At 43.9% G+C, this 20,373-nt stretch overlaps 2 protein-coding genes across 2 annotated transcripts in view; both read right to left on the reverse strand.

Annotated features, from left to right (window-relative positions):
• The window catches only part of tmtc2a (transmembrane O-mannosyltransferase targeting cadherins 2a), a 57,086-nt gene extending 53,166 nt beyond the window's left edge, over window positions 1-3,920 (reverse strand). Inside the window, exon 1 of the mRNA XM_076722739.1 lies at window positions 3,528-3,920. Coding sequence (XP_076578854.1) covers window positions 3,528-3,610 — 83 coding nt within the window. The 5' untranslated portion in view covers window positions 3,611-3,920. The remainder of the gene's footprint in view (window positions 1-3,527) is intronic.
• A 6,231-nt stretch (window positions 3,921-10,151) lies between these two features.
• Window positions 10,152-19,992, reverse strand: mettl25 (methyltransferase like 25). The gene is made up of 12 exons (XM_076722400.1): window positions 19,714-19,992; window positions 18,809-18,970; window positions 18,573-18,679; window positions 17,906-18,466; window positions 17,450-17,597; window positions 14,991-15,085; window positions 14,712-14,741; window positions 14,167-14,240; window positions 12,788-12,881; window positions 12,369-12,443; window positions 11,804-11,875; window positions 10,152-10,547 (listed from the first exon to the last, which is right to left on the reverse strand). Exons 1-12 carry the CDS (start codon window positions 19,928-19,930, stop codon window positions 10,440-10,442), a joined length of 1,743 nt encoding a protein of 580 aa, XP_076578515.1. The 5' UTR covers window positions 19,931-19,992; the 3' UTR covers window positions 10,152-10,439.
• Between the last annotated feature and the right edge of the window lie 381 nt (window positions 19,993-20,373).

The following is a 20,373-nucleotide window of genomic DNA, read 5'->3' on the forward strand; positions in this document are numbered from 1 at the left end:
CTTGAGAAGTGATCCAGGGGGTTAAACCGCAGCTTTAACATACATAAAAGCAATTCATTAGCACTTCAAGTCACAGCACTATGGTTTGAACTCCAATGAAAGGGCACTTCTTAAGGACAATCCCATATTGATGCATTTATCGGTCAACCTCAGAAACCAAGCTAGAAAAGTAACAGATGTCGCAGCTGACGGACTCTGTGATCTTCTGTCGTCTCTAGAGCCACTACTCTGTGTCACCTCCATGTTATTTGCGTGGCATATCTAATTGTTTAAACCGTTCCTTGGGATGAACATTTTCAGTTTTAACAGTGAGGACATTTCAAACAGAGAATGAAAGTGAAATTATAAAAGGAATGTGCCAGGGAAATCCAAACCTCACCAACTCCAAAAAACCCAGCCCCTCACTCAGAGATTAAATTGTTTTGCTCTTCTGAATCAAAGAGGGAAGATGTTTTCACTTCAATCCCCTGGGGGACCATAATGCACTTCTGAGCTGGGCAGAGGGCCTGTGACGTGATTGGAGGCACAGATGGTTTGGGATACATGACTCTGAATGCTGAATGCCATTTAGGATGCATGTCATTTCACAATGACGCCTCCCTTACTTCTTATCCTTACTTCACTTTTGGTGTCTAAAGGATAATGCCCTAGTCTTCCTAGTAAAGGCAACCATTACTGGGTTCATTTGTCAAAAGCTATTGTTAAAATCCAGCATCACTGAAATGTTTGCATCATGTGGAGCCTCATTTGTTAACATGTCGAAAGCCTCGATGATAGGTATTCAAAGGAGAATTCAGAAGTGACGGTAAATATATTTTCCAATCCATGACCACAATTCTCAAGCAATCAATCTAACAGCCTGTACAAACATGGACCCATCAGCACTGTGAATACATTTGGCCAAACCCAAGAAAAGCCGGACTGTAAACCAGCAGATCACGTCTTGATTTTTTTTCCCCCCTGAATCAAAAATGGCCTGGCTCAAGTCCTCTCTCAGCTCCTGTAAAACTTAGTCATCTCACACGCAGAGGCTTTTCATTGGGATTACCGTTGGCCAAGCGAGCGCTTGGCTGGACCCTGAGCAGTGCCCAGGAAAAACACTTGACATGATTGAAAAAGCAGAGACCGGCCAGAACATCCCCACAACTTGGAGTGCTTGGACGTAGAAGATTTATCTGCCTCGCCATCTCGTCTTCCACGTTAAGAACCCCATGTGACATGCAACGAGAATTTGATTATAGGGTGAAAGGTGAGATAAGATCGCCTCAACTCACAGCAAGGCTGCATAAAAAGACAAATGGAGAAAAACAAATTTGTGTACACCCAGGGCCATCTTTTCCAGACAACTCCAGACCAGAATGAACAGCGCAGCGCTCCTCCACTTCAATCTCTCTCTTGCCTTAGCCTTCTGCTCATAACTCTCCTCTATCCCTGAGGGAAGAGACCGCGAGCACACGACTCTTGACCCCGAGAGACGACGCCGTTTGATGAATGAGCAGGGAAGGTCAGACCTCTGATTGGTATTCAACCTCCTCCATCTGAGGGCGCTGAACCAAAACGCCAGCATGTGTCCCCCAGAGTGCAAATTACCATGGTGACTTTGATAGATACCCAGCGTCGGCGAATACTGAACTTTCTCTGAGGGGATGGACTGCGAGCGTGGGCCGGAGCAGGCAAGGCAGCGCCACAGGTAATATGTCACCAAAGGGCTTTTTTGACAACCTCGCTGTGTCACAGTCACATGTACAGACGAGGCTGATGGATGAATCGCTGCTGGGTGCTTTTACAGGGATACTTGGCGAGGTGTGATGGAACTGGAGACGGCACACGGAGCTCATTTCTCCCACCACTCTATGTTTCTCCACTGCCTCCTCCTTCACCTCCACACACACTCCGTCTTGCTCACACACAACACACACAGGGGTCACCGATGGTGCTGAAAAGTAAAGTGGGGGGATCTTTGACCTTTAAGGGGTGTCTGGAGACGCATACCAGGCAGCAACTGACTGAGCTGTGCACGAATAAGGGAGGCGACCTGTTTACTGTCTATTCATTCTTTTAACCCACAGAGAAATCTACCACATACCTTACATATCAGTAGTTTTCACCCTGTGATTTAATGCTTGATAATAGAAGACTAATTAATTTCAATTTTGACAGAACTGTTGCAGGAGCCAAAACCCCTTATGTCCGTATACAGTATTCAGACTCGAAGAAGAACTACCTGTCCAACTCCTCTTTTTTATAAGGAGACCAGCTGTGGTGCAACTACTGAACAATTACACGAAGGGCAATTATTCTTACAAGCACAGATGTATGGCAGGCACCTAAAAAAAATGAACAGCATATTCTTCTTTTTCGTGTATGTGGAGCACAGTAGGCTTGTGCGAGAGAGAGAGAGAGATGCGGAGAAAGAGAGATATAAGTATGGAATCTTTAGCAAGAAAAAGGCAAAAATTTAGGAAAACTCAGAGAATCAACATCATTTTAGATCAGAAAAATATATATCTTGGGGAAATGGTTAGTTGATCAACAGAAAAATAATCTCCAACTATTCTAATGCCAAATATTCTCTGATTGTACTTTCTCCAATGTCAAGATTTGCTACTTTTCTTCTTTTTTCTGCATGTCTTTGGCCATTTGGAGACGTTCCCTTGGACACTGGAGTGGACTTACTGTTTTCTAACACTTGCACGTTTTTCTATTTTCTCACCTCCTGAGACATTACTAGCAAAGTTTCTTATTTTGATTCATTAATCAAAGCCCTGTTTTGTCCACCTTTCCCTTTACCTCCACAGTGCATCACGGTCCATCAGGACAGCACAGGTTTTCACCCACAGCATGATAGTGTTGACATGTTTGTTCAGCTGTTTGCAAAATGAAACTCCCGGTTTAAATTAGCTTGAATTCCCTCGGGTGCAGGGCATTGTTATAACAGGCATGAGTGCTTCATCAACACAAAGAGCATCTGAACCACCTCATGTGCGCAGCATGCGATGGACCGAGGCTGTTCTCAGCTCCCAACGTGTTGAACTTCACCTCTTTGGCTGTTAGTTACAGTGGACATTGGCCATGTGGTGCGCGCTTTGTTTGCCAATAACAGGCAATGGACTTATAATTAGATAATAAAAAGATCAGGATTTTTTTTATCATCTTGCAAAGTGCCCTCAATGACTATTACAGGCGCATAGGGGACAATTAAGAGCGATAAAGGGATAAGAACTCAATAAGCAGCAAAAGCGCAGTACAAGTTATTCACCGCTGCAGTCATATTTTGGTAGTATAACTACAATTTCACCGTTCAGGTGTTAGCACACTCCCCTTTCGTCTCCCTGTCTGTGTGCCTCTGACTACAGCTGGGAAATAAGCAGTGATTTATTACAGGCTACGGACAAAAGCCCATGCAAACATGCGGGCAGGCGCAACGACCCGTCCCCCCTCCGCTTCCGTGCGGAGGTAACAAGAGGAGATGACAAGTGGAGGAGCGGAGGGAGATGTTGTTGGCAGCGGCGCTGGGCGAAACCTACCTGTCATCGTAGCAGAAATCTGCGTCCAGCGCGTTCAGATAGAGACCCACAGCCACGGCGGTGCACACCAGCTCCGTGATCATCTCTCAAAACCAAAGTGGCAGAGGAGCTGGGCTAGAAATGACTGGAATCAGGTCCCCGCTCTGTCAAGTCTCTGTTATTGTGCTCTTAATTCAGCCGCTCGGCAGCACAGCTCTCCAGACAACGCAGGGCATTTCCCATGGCATGCAAAGTGTGTCAAAGTTTGCCATATTCCCTCTAACCCATTGTGTTGAGAGACGGGATAGGGGTGTTGGGAGGTGAAGCTATCGCCGGGTCCGGCTCGCAGCTGTGCGCATTTCTGTGCTGCGGTGTCCTCAGTGTGCGCATCTCTCCGCCTTGGCACTGGAGAAAGCAGAGCGGGGAGACGCATGTGGTTTTCACGGAGGCTGGGCATGCGCACTGGGCTCTGCACAGGAGGGGAAAAAAAGGTGGAGTGCTGGAGACAAGTAATTGTGTTTTTATGCATAACTGATGGACCAGAATAAGAATCAGTCGTGTACAGGATGTCAAGCATGAACGTTTAAATATGAAGTCCAGCGTTCAAAGCATTTTATGTTGATTTAACAGCTGCTGACTGACTCAGCTGGAGGAGTAAATGAGAGTAAACAATGTAGTTAATGTAACTTCGCACTGTTTTATCTTCTTAAAGTAGTCTAGGTCTAATAAATAACTAAATGAAAATATTTTTACGTGAACATAAATTGAAAGTTACCCTAAAAATCTGCTGATGCGACATTATACATATAGAATAAAAATAAACAAAAATGCATAAAACAGAACTCAAAGTCGGTTTTAAACGTGATCTGTTGGACTTTATGGAAAATGCACTTTTGACCATAGTACAAAAAGAGTTTCTTAATAGGACCTCTGTCTCATAGACAGTAAACTATTGTACATTTCACTGTAACATACTGATATATCACAGTAACCTGATGGGTAATTTACTGTAATCTTACACTTTAAGCTTGATATTTAAAGTGGAGATGTCCTGCTGACCTGCTGAGATGGAACTGCAGCTGTTGGTGTCATATGATCTCATTCTAACCCCAATCAATATAATTAAAAATATTGATCCATTTGCTATACACCAGCCCCCCACCGTCTCTATGGTGAGGCTAAACTGGGACAGTAGGCGTGATTGATTAACTGGTGTACCTCACCTTAGGTGAGGATGCGCATGAGCGTCAGTTTGGAAACATGCAGCCTGGTCCCGCTGACTTCCAGCTGGACCAACGCCTGTCTCTCAGTGGGGGCTCCGAGCAAAGAAATCCAGAGCAGAGCAGCGGAGATAGAAAAACAGATGGTTGGAGAGGGATGTATAGAGTGTGAGGGTGTCAGCTGGTGATGGGTGAGACAGTGGATGGAGAGTCATTTGTAACAGTGCCATCCTGTGACCCTGGTGCTGAACAAGGCTTGACCGTGACCTCATGGAACCTGCTGAACTGTTTAGAAAGTCAGACTGCTGTGTTTTTGTGGCTGTGACTCATGTTGAAGTGCGTCCTCTTCCACAGCATTCATCAGTGTCATTGGGTACCAAGTCTGTGTTTGGGTTGTGGGATGACTCTTTATATGTAAGGCATCCTTAAAATATGGCCTTGTTGTCATTATCACAACATGCACCCAAACAAACCCGCGTTTACATGCAAACACAAAGCCTACAAGATGCACACTGCTCCCTCACTCTGCCCCATGGGGACAAGGGCTGCTCTGTCTTGCAGTCGTCACAAGTAATTAAGAGATTAGCTAAGAGGGGAAATATTCCTGTGGAGAGTGTAAACAGGCCCAGGGCAAAACAAACACATTACAGGAGAAGGAGTGTTTACTCCCTCTGACTGATTACCTGCTATGTCCTCACCAAGGTGGAGCGTAATGAATATACTGCTTGCTCTTTAGGTGTAAACAGGCAACAAACCTAAATAAAAACAGCATGTTTTAGTTTTAGATGCAGGTCTAAAGGGGCAGCTGGGGGATCTGGTAAATGGATGATGAGGAATTGATCAGCATGCGTGCAGTGTTTGCTCTATTTATCCCTACATTTCAAAAATAAAGTCTAAATATTTGTCATATTTGATGAATGTATTTTTCTCCTTTCAATGCCTATTTGGTTTCTTCTGTTTTAGGAAGTCACAATCATTTGTGGAGCTTTTAATTTGAAGCGCATGGAGTTTCTCATTTAAACCACATTTTGTTCTGCTCATGGACAAAGCTACGCTTGCATATTTTACTTGACAAAGGTCCAAACTTCCTTGTTGAGACCTTCAGCGTGGCCCTAAGTGCTTTAAATGAGTATTTGCAGCTGGTTAGCTTAGCTCAGCACAAACACTGGAAACAGGGAGAAATGGCCAGCTCAGTCCAAATGAAACAAAATGTGGTCTCTAGCACCTCTAAAGCTCACTATTTAACACATTTGTTTCATGTTTGTTTTATTTAATCCGTACTAAACCTAAGTGTAAAACAAAAAGACCTCAGGAGAAAGTAAAAACTGCAGCTTTTCACAACAAGCTAGCTGTGCGCTTGATTCAAGTCTTTAAGCCAAGCTAAGCTAACTGGTAGCTGTAGCCTTATATTTAGTAGTAGTAGTAGTAGATATCTGATCTGAAGCTGAATTTAGAGATTAAAGGAAGTGTCATTTGGATTAATTTAACTGCTGGACAGCTTTTTGATTGTTGATTTTTCTCCAAGCAGCTAATGTCTCAACTGTAGATGTTATCTGTGAGTTAGCAATTAGCCATCACCGATCATGTCATTCAGAACTCACCAGAAACTCAGCATTTCTGTTATTTCCCTCCAGTCCCTTTTCCTCTCTGTATGATTATGAACAAGGTTCTTTAAGTCCTGTGATATGCAGGATTTTTTCTCTGTCTAAATGTATTTCCTGAAGAGCATCATTATGTATGTATTGTGCATGGCTTTCTTCCAAATCAAGAGACAAAAGGTAAAAACCGGCCAACAGAACAAACTTTTCTAACAAAGTTGACTTCCATCGATGCTGTTATTGAGAGATTCCACTTCCCTTTAAGCCACACAAAGCGAGTAATGGTAATTTCCCTGTGCTACATACTCCGGAACCACTGCCTCTTCACCCCAGCAGATAAACATCACACAGGAAACAGATAATCACAGCTGGAGGGACTGGGCCGGGCCCTGCCCTCATGGAAATAGCTCACTTGTGGTATTAATATCAACACTGAAGCCCGACAACCTGAAATCAAGCGATATCACACCCCAAATCAAATCCACCCCGGATTGTGGAACATCCAGGAGGGTGTCACCTCCTCATTCAGGAAGATGAGAAATATAACTTTGCCTGGAAAAAATGGTTGTTTGGGTTTCGTGCCGAATGGAGACGGATAAGTTAATGAGTGTTTGTTATTTTACGCTTACGGTTAAACCACACCAATGAGGATCCGTAATAGGGCTTGAATGGCGGGTAATGGGGTCAGTGGATTTTATTCTTCCGGAAAAGAAAACACAGATTTTGAAAATAAAATAAAACAAAAAGGGATAAATACACAAACACCATATCATGACCATAAAATGCAGCAGCTCATGATTCCCTTTACTATTATCATTACGGTGTACAATAAATTTGATGTGTTTTGGAGCGTGAAGCTGCCCTGTCTGGGAATACAACGGGAGGGATGCTAAACCTGACTGGTTAGATTACCTTAGAGGCTTTTCTACTGACAATATACGCTTCCTGAGTACTGCGCTGCTGTACAATAAATCCAATTTATACAACTCAACCTCAGGAAAGTCTTTAAACCCACTGACAGTAAAGGACAGTACAAGCACTGAGTGGTTTATTCTACGTGACAGGAAAAACCTGTGTTCCACTTGGAATAGAAGTATTTTACAGCCTGAAATCACAGCTCATTGGAGACATTTACAGAGTCAGGAATTATAATCTTCAAACAGTTTATTAGATTTAAGTATAATATGAGCAGTTTGGTGTTTTAATCATGTGAAATGTTAAGACAGGGGGAATAAATCAATGCCATTTGTTTTGCAATGACATGAGAGCTTGAAGCCGTAGATTTGGAATACTGCTTCCTACAAGCCACATAGAACAATGTGTTTTCTATGACTTGGCAGATGTTTTAGAGTGATCTAATTTGATATTAATCTGGGTAACATTGCAATAGAATGGGCAAGATTAATGGAAAATATGATTCAGAGGGACACGTCTTGTGATTGTAAATATGTGATGGCTGTGTTTCACATTGAAAACAGCAGCTGTCGGTTCCTCGAGCGTTTCTCGAGGGTGACATTGTTTGAGGCTCAGAGTCAAACATTTACGTGGCTTGACGTGCCTGTGTACACACGCACAGATACATCTCTGACAGGTGTGAAATGCATTTTTGTCCATGCGGCTCCTCGGAGAATAAATCTGCAGTGACTTGTGGTGATAGCGGTGATTTTAATCTAAAACAAGCAGAGTGCGCCAGCTTAACGTCCAGCCAAATCCCCTCTTTCTCACAAGCAGGGCATCTGGCAGAGAAATGTGGTCTGTTCCTCACTGGAGGGGCATGATGATGGACGCCAGGACCACTTCCTGGCACCCTTCTTTCTGATGGCTGCCTGCCCAGGCCAAAAAAAATTTGGGTTTGGGACAGTTAAAACAGGACAACATGATGATTATGCTCAGATGGAAGACATTTGGATTGAATGTGTGTGTGTGTGTGTGTGGATGCAGAAGTAAAGGTGGTTTAGTATCAGACCTTTGAATGGCTTTTTCACCCTCGCCATGCTTCCTGATGTTTACCAAATGATCACTTGAGCTTGCCGTATCTTTCTCTCACTCCTTCGTCGTGTTGTTGCTTGATAAAGCCTGCCACTTCCCTTCCAAATTTCACCCTTTGATTCTCTAGGGTTCATTAATTAAGCGTCAGCCTCCCCATTCACCAGAAAGTCCAAAACACAGCATTCACCAGCTGAGAACTAATTACATAGACATTATCGGATGAAGTCTACAAACTGCGAATTTAGGCCCCTTCCTATTCATGAAGTTGTAGGAACCCTGAGATGATTTTTCAAATCAAGGAGGGGAGCAGGAAGTTGATTCATGTCCAAACACGACCGTGAGAAACTGATCTAAGGGCTGAAGTGTTTGACGCACACACCTCACTTCCCCACCGCTTCCTCTCATTCCTCCCATGCAATGAAAACTCATCTGAGGTGGGATTGCTTTGCATGATCCCCCATGCTGGCTATTTCTGTCTCACAGCCTTCATCACATCCTTTTCCTTTCTGATTTTTCCCTACAGGTTTGCATGTTTGTTTGGAAGCAGGCCTTTTATCATGTCATTTTCTTGTCTTCAGTGCGGGCACATGAAAGAGGTCGTGCCAGGTTGTGTTTATATATACACAATGTGTGCAAACATGCGTGCAAGCATCAAGGACGGGACAGGTTGACAGGACGTGACTCACTTGGCCACAGCAAAACCCAGCAACAGTTATATCCCAAAACAAGCCTCGTTCACATCTTGAATTGCTTGCATTCATGTCAGTCCAGTTCGGCCGGAGCAGGCTGTCAATGTGAAATACTGTGATGGATCCAGGCGAAGCGGAGAGCTTCACCATCTGCCTTCAGCGAGATAAAGATAAAGCTCTGGGACACGGTTTCACCACAGCGATATTGACAGACCGATGGGTGGCCTACAGATGTGCATGCTGCCGCAGCTGCAGTGACAAATAACTGAAGCAGTGCAAGACGTGACAGGAGGAAGTACTTTGTCCCAGTACTGTAAGGGGGGGGGGGGGGGGGTGCATCATACTGCCTTTGTTTCAGGCTAATTTTGTTCAAAATATTCTCCATAATTTTGCAAAATAACGTTCATACGGAGCTTCTCTCAGTGCTGTTCACATGCGCAGTTGTCATACCATTACTCAGACTCAGTGGTTGGTACTGTGAGACAGAATGAATGTTCATTATGAAAGAGATAACTGAGGCCAGTGGCTCCCAACCTAAGCCCTGTCAGATGTTTTTTAATATTTTTCTCATACCATTGAACTGTTTATCTATCAGCCCCATCAGGCTGCTGATGGTCAGCCATTATGCTCTTGTATTTACCCATTAGACTACTTAGCTAACTACTTCAACCATTGAGCCATGACTTTGTGCTAACTACTTCAACCAGTTTATAAGGATCCCACTGAATAATTTTGTGTTTTGGGGCACCTAAATACTCAATTTCCCACCTTAGCTCTGGTGTCTGCTTTCTCTCAGCTTTAGTGTAATTCCCTCTACCATAATTTATGTGCACACTCTCAACTACAGCATTTGTTTGCAAACACGTAAGAAGAGGGTGGTTTATTCAATGACCAAGGAAAGATGAAAACGGGGTCAAGGGCGCCTCTTGCCCCATCTATCTTTTCCCCTACTTCCTCTGGTTTGGGAGCCTAGAAATGGGGTTTCCAGACCTGTCAACAGAGGGGATCCAAGCCTCTATAAATCCCACAATGCCCCTGGCTCCCAAAACAGTCCTTAAAAACAAGTGTTTTCTCAAGAGTCGCTAAACATAAAGAAAAAAGTCGGAGACAAATACAATCCAGATCAATCAAACAGGCCCGACAGCTTTTCCAGGTGTTTTGAGCATTTTTCCATGAGAAGAAGAGGATCAAGGCAAAAAAAAAAAATACTGAAAAGATTTATCTTTCATCAGAAACACTAAAGTGTACAAAACAAAATAAGATGTTACTGAAAGTGATACAAAGACTCCAATAATAAATTACAAAATTGAGATTAAATGATACATGTAATTAAAACAGGCAGGAGACAATGCATACATAATACAATAACTCCTGAGGTATGATTGCTGGTATAATCACGGCCAGCATATTCTAATCATGCGCATATGTATAAGTTCATCAGCTCGAATTCCTGTCCTCATAACTCTTCAGTCCAATGACGGCGTAACATCTTGGTGACAGCAGGGGATCAAAGAGTTGCACCAGTGCAGAGAACGCTAAATCCTCCTGCAGGACACAAAGACACACACACACCAGAAAAACAGTAAGACACAACAGCGCTGAATAAAAAACACATGCGCATAAAAATCTTGATTCTCCTCCCAGTTTGGCTCCGTGACCCCTGGCAGCCTCTGCTGCATGATGTTCTCACTATTAAAGATTTCTCTATTGCATCCCCAGAGAAGAAACATCTGTACAAATATTGTGTCAGGTGGACTCCTGTTCATGTGTAAGACAAGTTTGTCATCCTTAATGGCGAGCTGTTCAGTTATACTGTGGGTCACTTTGGAAGAGAAACAAGACTACGTCTGCACATCAGCAGAAGGGGAAGAACAGGATAAACCTCCCATTATTCAGCGTTCAGACTATCCTGCTCATCACACAATTAAAATCACTTATGAGCTTCCTCTGCTGTGTTACGTATTTGGAGGAGCGCCCCAGCAAGTGAAACCAGATACAAACAGCGTGTGGTGGACCGAGTCGATGGAAGCAGACGCAGATCTTCAGTGTGTTTCTCAGAGCCTAAACAACCTGATCTGTGTGTGCTTAAATCCTTCGTTAAGGCCGAACCTGCTTCAACACTCTTATCATCACATGGATCGCATTCACATCCATCCATCACCTCCTCCTTCCCCTCCGCTGCTCCTCCTCGAGGGAGATCTCTCAGAGCCGACCAGCGCTCTTGATGTGATAAAGTTTGATTACACGACCCGATTAAGGAAGTCCATCTGACACATGTAATCACAGCTTCAAAGCTGTCGGCTTGTGCGGATCTCATCACAGCGACTCAGAATAAAGATTAGCATGTTGTGTTTGGCTGCAGGAGCATTAGATGTTAAATTGCAGGCTGACTTTCATTTAGGCGACACCTATATTCCTGTCAGTGGTCCCGATCGAAAGGTTACCAGATTTCAGCTGAGATTTCTTCGTCTTTGCTTTCATCATGCGGAAAACAAACGTGAAATCCCAATCAACGAGCTGCACGAGCAAATCAAAAAAGACGATTCCAGCTGAAAAAGGAGAATAAGTGAGGCCTGCGTGTCACGTGACTGCTGGTTTGAAATCACTGGGAGTTGTGACTGCACCAGTTGCAACGTTAGCACAGTTTGGTGTTTTTGTCATTAAATTGTCAATTTTATTAAATTTAGTTGTAAGACTTCTAAAAAAGCTGTTCTGAAGCATCATGGGAGCAGAGCCACACCTCCACAATGAACTCATGTTATTCTTGCAATGAAGGCTTGATGAGACTGAAAAGATTTTACCTGCTCTTTCAGGTAGCAGAGGCGATCGAGGAGAATCAGCCCTTCAATGCAAGGAGCCAGGGCCACCTTCAGCTACGCAAAGATGGTCGCATGAGAGAAGAGAGAGCTATCAAGATCTATTAAGGTCACTCATGAAGATGTATTTGTTTGTGTTTTTCACAGATCTGCTAAAAAAATCCCACTTTCCATGTAAGTGGTCTCTTTTAGGCTTTTCCCATTTCTGATTCCGCATATGAAAAAACCCACCAGTGTCTTTCCAGTAGCTGGTGGGCGATCCCCAAAAACCGTTTAACTGCTTTATATCATGAGGGAAAATTGGTACGTTGGTTGACACCACAATTAGTGGCCTCAACTGAAACCAGAGGTTGGTTTTCTTCCCATTCTGCATAATCATTTCTGTATTACTTCCCCACAGAATAGAATGATCTCACTTAATGATCTGCAATTTATTGGCATTATACAGCTCATTTTACACAAAGTCGAGTTCAAACAGGTTGTTGTGGCTGGAAGAATCGGATAAGGATTGAAAACGAAGACGCTGTGCGGGCCGGGAAGATGGGCTTACCATGTTAAAGGCATGCATCTCGGCCACTCGCAGCCTGTACGTGTCGTGGTAATCCTGGATGTCGCTGTCAGAAAGCTGAGGAGAGAGAAAGGGGGTCTGAGTATGAATGCAGGCGGATGACGTCATGAGGAGTTGTGAGTGACGTAGTTCCAGACAGAAATGCATCATCCTTATTCGCATGGATACCCAGCCCTCCACCCCTCAACATCCTAGTGCATGGCAACATCCTAAACCAAGAGAGCATCTCAAACACCCGTAGGTTTAATACCCTGACATGAACTGTAATATTTAAATTAGCAGAAACAAGACATATTTTCCCTCAATGGTGCCAAAACAATGAGCTTTCCTCTGACGGCGCTGTGCTTTTCGGTGTACTTTCCACACTTCTGGTAGGTGTTCTGTAATAATCTGATCCTGACCTTTGATTCATCCAGTTCCAGTCTGTGCAGAGCTCGACGCACGTAGTCCACGAATGATTTAGCCTTGGAGTAGACGTTCCCAACTCGCTTTTCACTGCAGAGCAAACATACAGGACAATACATCATTTCTCAGGCCCTGAACGTCCCATTTCAGCCCAGTGAAATAAACATTCACTCCTGTAGTCTCATGCTTTTCTTTTTATAAAATCACACCTTAGCAACCACAACCACACTGTTAAACACTTCTAAGAGCACTGAACAATGATGAATAGGCACTGCTTAGGGGAAAGTAATGGATATTCGATCCTGATCTGATGTTAGTCATTAAACTGAAGGTCACAGATCAGGGGGGACCCGGCCAAGATGAGTGTCTTTGATCGTGTTGCACCGAGCACATTTGATAAGGGCTGATTGAAATCTGCAGCATTCTGTAATCCAGTTTATTTAGACAGAGGAGAGCAATGACCCGTCGTCCACCAAAGATTTAGAAATGGCTGGAAATTCGCAGTCATTAGGAATGCAAAATAAAAACCACAAATGACCCCAGAACTTCAGATTTTATGGGTGTAAACCAGCAGGTTTGGCCTTTTAAGAGCCAGCAGTCGCTCATGTTTGGAAAGTAAACCATAACAAACTGAAGGCCAAATGAAACGAGTTCACCCTCCCCTTCACGTTCTGTCCTGCAAGAGCAGAAATTCATTTCCAGAAATTAAATACGAGGAGTTCATTAAGGGTGAAACGAGTGACATGTCACACAAAGGAAGAACGAGCAGAACCACTGAATGCAGAAAAGTGGGAGAAGTTTGAATCATGTATTAATCTCCTTTATCCAATCGTGTTCACAAAGTGGTGACCCTCGCTCCATCCTCACTTTAAATATATTGTCCTTGTGCTGTTTTCAGTTGAGTGTATGTCAAAAAGGATCACATCATGCTGTACTTAGAATCACATCTGAGGAGCTGGAACTCAGAAAACATTTGTCGTTTCGGCTTGAAATGACTGAAATCAATGAGCTTGAAATCGTTCTTGATGGAAATTGTCTGTCGATCGACTAATCCCGCGCTATCATGCAACTCCTGGTCCACTACTGAGTATGTGTGATGTTTGTTTGCAAGTCTTGGTCCATTTGCAACCTAAATAAACCAGAAACAGAAACACTTTTCAGGTTCAGGGACAAACACAACAGTGAGTGAGTTTTCTATCCGTCAGACTGCCGCTGACATGCCTGCAGAGCACATGTGTTACTGTATGTGTGGACGCTGTGAAACAATGAACAATTACAGGGGGAAAAAAAACGTCCAGAAAATATTTAAGGTGCCAGACACTTGCTGTAATTTCTCATATTTAAGTGCTGCCAGATGGAAAAGGCTGTGCGTTACCTTTTAAAGGAGCCGTAGTGATCCCTCAGAATGACGTGAAGGACGGCCCGGTAAAACAGAGACTCCATCTGAATCTGCAGGAAAGGTCAAAGTTAACTTGATTCCACGTGATGCAGATCTAAAAAAGTTCGCTATTCCCCAGCCCCTCATCCAGTACGAACAGTTGGAGAATACACCCGACACGTTCCAAGCCCGACGCAAGACCAGCAAGCAATCAAGGCCCCCGCTCCGACGAGCAATCAATCTTACCGTGATTGCATTAATATTTATAAACATTCCATATTAATGGCTGGTGGTATTGTGTATCAGCTTTGGCCCGGAGCCCCGAGCTCTACATTTCAAATAAATATACTGTAGTCAATCAGGGACGCGCAACAATAGCAGAATTAATGGGCTGGTTGTTTGAATGCGGGAGGAGATGGACGATGAAGATGATGCAGACTGTGAACACTCGTGTGTGCGTAGATCCAACTGATCTGATGTGTTTGTTTAGATGGGTGTGAATAATGACAGTTGTGTGATGATGATTATCAGCTCATACTTACCCCTTGGCCGAGTGAAACCCTCTCAAGTGCCTGTTTTTGCAGAAAGACGAGAGATCGTTAAGTATTTCTTTTAAAGAAACTGTGATGCAAAGGTAAAAAACCCCTCTCATCAAAAACTGCTTCATCCACATGCCCTGCTTATAACCCACCATAAATAATAACAGCATTAAACTGTCAATTCGTTGCAGATGCTTCTGTTTAACGCTGAGCCGTCTGAAGATGTTTACGTAGGAAAGAAGCTGCCGTGCACATTTTTTTCGTGGTGGCGTTCAAACTCACCAAGCACGCAGACATCCTGGCGTTTCTGCCGCAGAAGCAGGACTGGTCGCGGAGGTACTGACTCAGAGGGAAACCACACACGGCGCGCAAACACTCTGCGAGGGAACACACAGAGATAATGGGGGTAAACTGGCTGACTGATTTTCAAACAGCTGCAATCAGAGCGTTTGAATCTTAAGTGTTTGCCAGGGAAACTTGATGATAGCGGGAGTAGGAAACATTTTAATTTGGATTTATGATGACACAGAGTCTTCTTCTTCTCTGCACGACTGTCTTAAATCAGCGAAGCTGGAACTGAATGACTCATCAAATAACTAATTTGTTTGTGTTCAACATCAGCTTCAATGTCTGACATTTAGGGAAAAACACTCACTTTTCTTGCCCAGAGTTCAATGAGATGATGGATTCCACTCTCATGTCTGTCCATAAAATCTGAAGCCACAGCCAGGAGACTGTTAGCTTAGCTTAGCACAAAGACTGAAAGTAAGGGGGAAACAGCTAGCCTGGCTAAAGGTAACAAAATCTGCCACCCTTGGTGTTTTACACTTAAGTTTTTTTTATACAGATTCAACCAATAGTACAACTTGTTAATTAGTTAGCTTCAGATGTTCTAGCTGTTTCACTGTTTCCAATCTCTGTGCTAAGCTATGCTAACTTATTGCTAATCACTAAGCTAATGGAGTGGTATCAATCCTCTAATCTAATCATGGCAAAAAAAAGTCAAACTAATCCTTTAAAACAAGTCTATGAACTGAAGATAAAGCCAAAAAAGTCAGATTTGCTGTTGTGAGAGAAGCATTAAGCACCACACACAGCGAACCACGGCAGAGCTTAGGACACACACGCGCACGCACACACACACACACACGCACACAGATTCCCAGTGGGAGTGTGACTACTTGACAGCCTGCCATCCTTTTCATGTCATTTGTAAAGAGGTCAGTGAGCGAGGCCAGGGCGCAGTGAATCCAGAGGGAAACAGTCAAAAGAAGTAGGAATAACATGTGCAGCTGTGGCCGAAACACGCTAACATGTTAGCAATCAGGTTAGCTTCCATTCTGCCCGGCACATGGCCTGCTGACAGAGGCCCTCATTGAAGTGGACAAGCCTTTCCCCCGTCTGAGGGGTAGATTACAGTACATGCACAGAGCTGTTTATAGTAGCTAGCCTCATGCTGGCCACAGAGTTCACATCTGAAGTGGCCACATACATGCACTGCCACTCAGGAAGACAAATATTTCTGATGTCCTTGTGAGCGATGGCGCACTCGCAAATACTTGGTGAAGAGACACGCTGGCTCCAGACCTCAGACGCCTGAATGCACTCATCTCAGAGAGGTTGTTGTTGTTGTGAGTAACATATGGTACTAAACATGGATGATGCATTTAAGGAATTGCTTAATTCCTAAACGGATGAACGAAAATGACAAAAAAAAAGAAAATAAAATAAAGTGGCTTCTATAATGAAGCTTTTCAGCTCTTTAGCTCCTTTTTTAGGGTGAGGTAGGCCACCACAGGAGCTGGCCTGCATCCCAGACTGCACTGTAAGGCCAACAGGGGAAAGTGCGTGTGTGTGTGTGTGTGTGTGTGTGTGTGTGTGCGCGCCTTTGTTCACTTCTTTAAAAGATCAAGTTCGAGAAACAAGCATGGAAAGGAGTGTTTTCAATCAGCTGTAGTGATATCATTTTCCGCTCTTGGCTGAAGCTATGGCGGGGCCCCGATGACGCGAGGGTCGAAGGTCGCGCCGTTAACAAGCGATGACGCGATACTCTATCGACTGTTTTCATATGGATACGCGGAGGCTACAGTCACAGCATGAGGACACATGTAGACGATTTCATACCTCGTAAACTGAGCGGTGAAGAGCGTGAAACGACGATATCAGTTTATCATCCCGCATGTTGGCACCTGGATTAACCTTTGAGGTGAGGCGGCGGTGGAGGACGACGTACAATCTCCTGAGTGTGGAAGTCCAGGCTAACCAAACAGTCCTATTAAACCACGATTAAATACAACACTCTAAGTTGCAGAATCAATCACTTCCAATTGATTCCCTGCTAAATGAAAAGGTCAAAAAAAATCTCATTTTCAGTGGCCTTAAACAGCCATCCTAAACCCATAAATCCACTCTAATGGCTCAAGCAGCGGCTTTCTGAGCTCAACTCAATCTCCAGAGGGGTAGCTTGGCCGAGTTTCCCAGAATCTGAGCGGAATATTTGACTTGTTTACGATAAAATATGAATATAAGTGTTTGTGTGGCTTTATGTGGGATGATGGTGATATGGGTCAGAGTGATGGATGCAGGTGTTTGAGGTGGGATTAAGGGACGTGTGAGAGTGAAAAAGAAGGAGAGAGTCAGGAATAGAGATGTAACTGTGAGCTCAATAGAAACCATATGCTTTCAAAAAGTGTGTGTGTGTGTGTGTGTGTGTGTGTGTGTGTGTGTGTGTGTGTGATTACCCTGTCCGGCTGGGTCAAACTCCTCAGACAGCAGGTGATAGCAGCAGCCCACGCTGCAGACTGCGGCTAGCTCCGCTTTAGCCACAAACATCCTCAGGGTGCTGGGAGCCAAGTCACCACAAGTGTGCAGGCCGACCACGACCGCGTCCTGGAATTCAGAGGAAGCACGCAGAGAAAGGAGAGAACAGAGGAAGGGAAGGGATGAAGATCGATGGTAAAATTTATTGATGATGACACGCTGCACATTTGGCACCGTTATAACATCCAGCACTTGCTCCAGTAATGCAAACTCCAGCCGTTGCGACAGACGTGTAATTTCAGGAGCTGCTGTGGGAATCGTGCTTCGCTTCTCTCCTGTACGGCTGGCCTCCTATCAGCACCGCCGCCGCCACCGCCGCAGCTCAAACACACACTAAATCTATTTTCAACATTTTACTTTTCTTTGGTTTTGCTCACCTCCAGCTCGCCGATGAGCTCTCGCAGCTCGGTCTCTGCAGTCACGTAAGACGTGAGGGGTGAAAACACGGTGCTGGCTCCGTCGGTTCTGTTCTGAGCCTTCCTCTCCAGGTTCTCCCTCTTCCTCCTCTCCCTCTCCTCGGCGCTCAGCTGGCTGGGGGGAACTCTGGGGGGTGCAGTCTGTATCACGTCCACTGAGAGGGCACTAAGGAAGAGCTCCTCTGTTTCTGTGTTTGGCTCTGAGTGCATTTCAACTGCAGGGTTGACATCTGATAAGCCGATTAACACCTTCTCTTCCTCCTGTGACACAACTCCTGCCCCACAACCAAATGAAACATCATCGTCGCCATTCACTGCAGGCTTTAACTCCTCCTGTGCTCCCTGTGCCCCCTTGGCCTTGCTGCATTTCTGGTAAGCCCTGGAGTACTTCTTTAGCTTCCTGTTCCTCTCCTGGGCTCCGTGGGTGTTGGTGGTGGAGGAGTCGATGCCGTAGACCTGGAGGCCGTATTGCAGAGACAAGAAGGAGCTCAGGTAGCCCTTCCCTGAGCCCACATCTATCACCTGGAAGGGGGGAGATCGAAGTCAAATCCAAAAGTCCTTCTGTTTGCAGTTCTATCAGACTCTCCTAAACAGAATCTTTAAGGTATTCATTGCATCATTTGTCTACCTGTTTGACTCCACAGCGCCGGGCCAGACAGGCCACCACCTCAGACATGGACTGGACCTCATGAGATTTCTTAGAATTCATAAACTCCTCTGGCTCTAGCTCCATACCTGAGTTGGACAGAACAAAAAAAAAAAAAAAAAAAGCAAATCTTTCAGCTGGACATTCTTGGACAATCCTTGACTGGTTTCCTTCTCTCAGCATGAAACAATGCATTCAGACGGTTCATTCTTCCCTACCCATGAGCTCCCTGCTCTCTCTGAGGGCCTGCAGTAGCTCATCCCTGCTCATACAGACTCCAAGGCCAGGGAGAGCGTGGGCCTTGGCCGCCTGCAAAAGTTCACAGGCATCAAGCAGCCGGTGTGTGTCGTTGCAAAACCCGAATGTTGTCCTGGATTGCTCTGTTTAAGGAGACAGACATAAAAATAATGATAAAGCTGCACAAAGCATCACAGATCATATATCACAGATTTTAGTGCTCAGAGTGAAATCGTTATGAGAAATTCAAAAAAAAAAAAAAAAAAAAAAAAAAAAAAACATGACAGATTTGGTTTGATGCTGCAACCCCAATGCAAAGGACTACAAAAGTGCAATTGTTTGTAGCGCTTTCAGCACTGAAAACCTATTTTAAAAAAGGGGCAAATATTAAGGAAAAAAAACATCTGCATGGCTAGATTGTGAGATTTTATTCTCTTTTTGTAATGAGCATGACGCATTAACTTGGACGCATTTTGACAAATGCATTATAATATATTTGACTCTGAAAAAAAACAGGCATTAATTGAGCAGAGCAACATTTTGGTTGCCAGAAAAATCCATTTGGTTGGTGTTTATGCTTTTCATTAGGTCAAAATGCAGTCATAAATGTTGGTAAACATTTCAGCATCATACATCCATTAAAGAAAAGCTTGTTAATAGATGGATTTTGGTCCAGATTCTCTGCAGATTTTTTTCTGGAAGTGGTCATACTTAATTAATGGCCCCTAACTCGCGACATCTATAAAGCATTAGTAAAAAATTACTTAAACATTCATACATCTGGTCGATTCAACTCATAAAACCTTTATACAGGATTCCTTATTACAAAGTTGCACTTAATTGTGCAAACCATTTCATTTCATTTCCTACAACTGAATGTATTTACCTTTTGCTTGGTGTTCTGGCGCCCCCTGCTGGTCACTGCAGGCGCTAACAGCTGACAGGACCTCTTCAGGTGGCACGGCCATGAACCGGTCCCACACGTCATGAGTGTAAAACTCCACAGTGTGAGCATTGGCGATATTCAGAGTTACTGACAGAAACCGCTTGACTTCATCTATCCGTCGTTGGATTTCTGTGAGGCTGTATGAGGAGGATATCATAGTAAAAAGCTCTATAAAGAAGACCTGAACGAAGCATGTAAGAAGTCGCCCACTTCCGGTGTACGCCTAGGCATTACCAGTCGAAAATACTGTTCGATGATCTCACGATATATCCTGCAACGTTTTTAATGAAATATACTTTAGCATACTTAAAAGGGGAGGTGTTTAGAGTGTACTAAAAATACAGGACTTTTAGACAAGTTTAACAGCCCGTTTCGAAGATAAATGTCACTAATATCCTTATCTAGCACGTTGTTAATAACGTCCATTCATAATTAATTAATTAATTCAAGCAGTTTGTCTATTTATTGAGAATTCTGTTGGTGAATAGAATTTTACACAATGGCATGATTGTAGAAATGGTATCGTGTTAAATGAACCGACTCAGAAATTACATTTTTCTTTTTTCTTTTTTTCTTTTTTTTCAAGGTTGGATGATCCGC

This window comes from Chaetodon auriga, chromosome 22 (genome assembly GCF_051107435.1).
Source record: "Chaetodon auriga isolate fChaAug3 chromosome 22, fChaAug3.hap1, whole genome shotgun sequence".
NCBI classification, from domain to species: Eukaryota; Metazoa; Chordata; class Actinopteri; order Chaetodontiformes; family Chaetodontidae; genus Chaetodon; species Chaetodon auriga.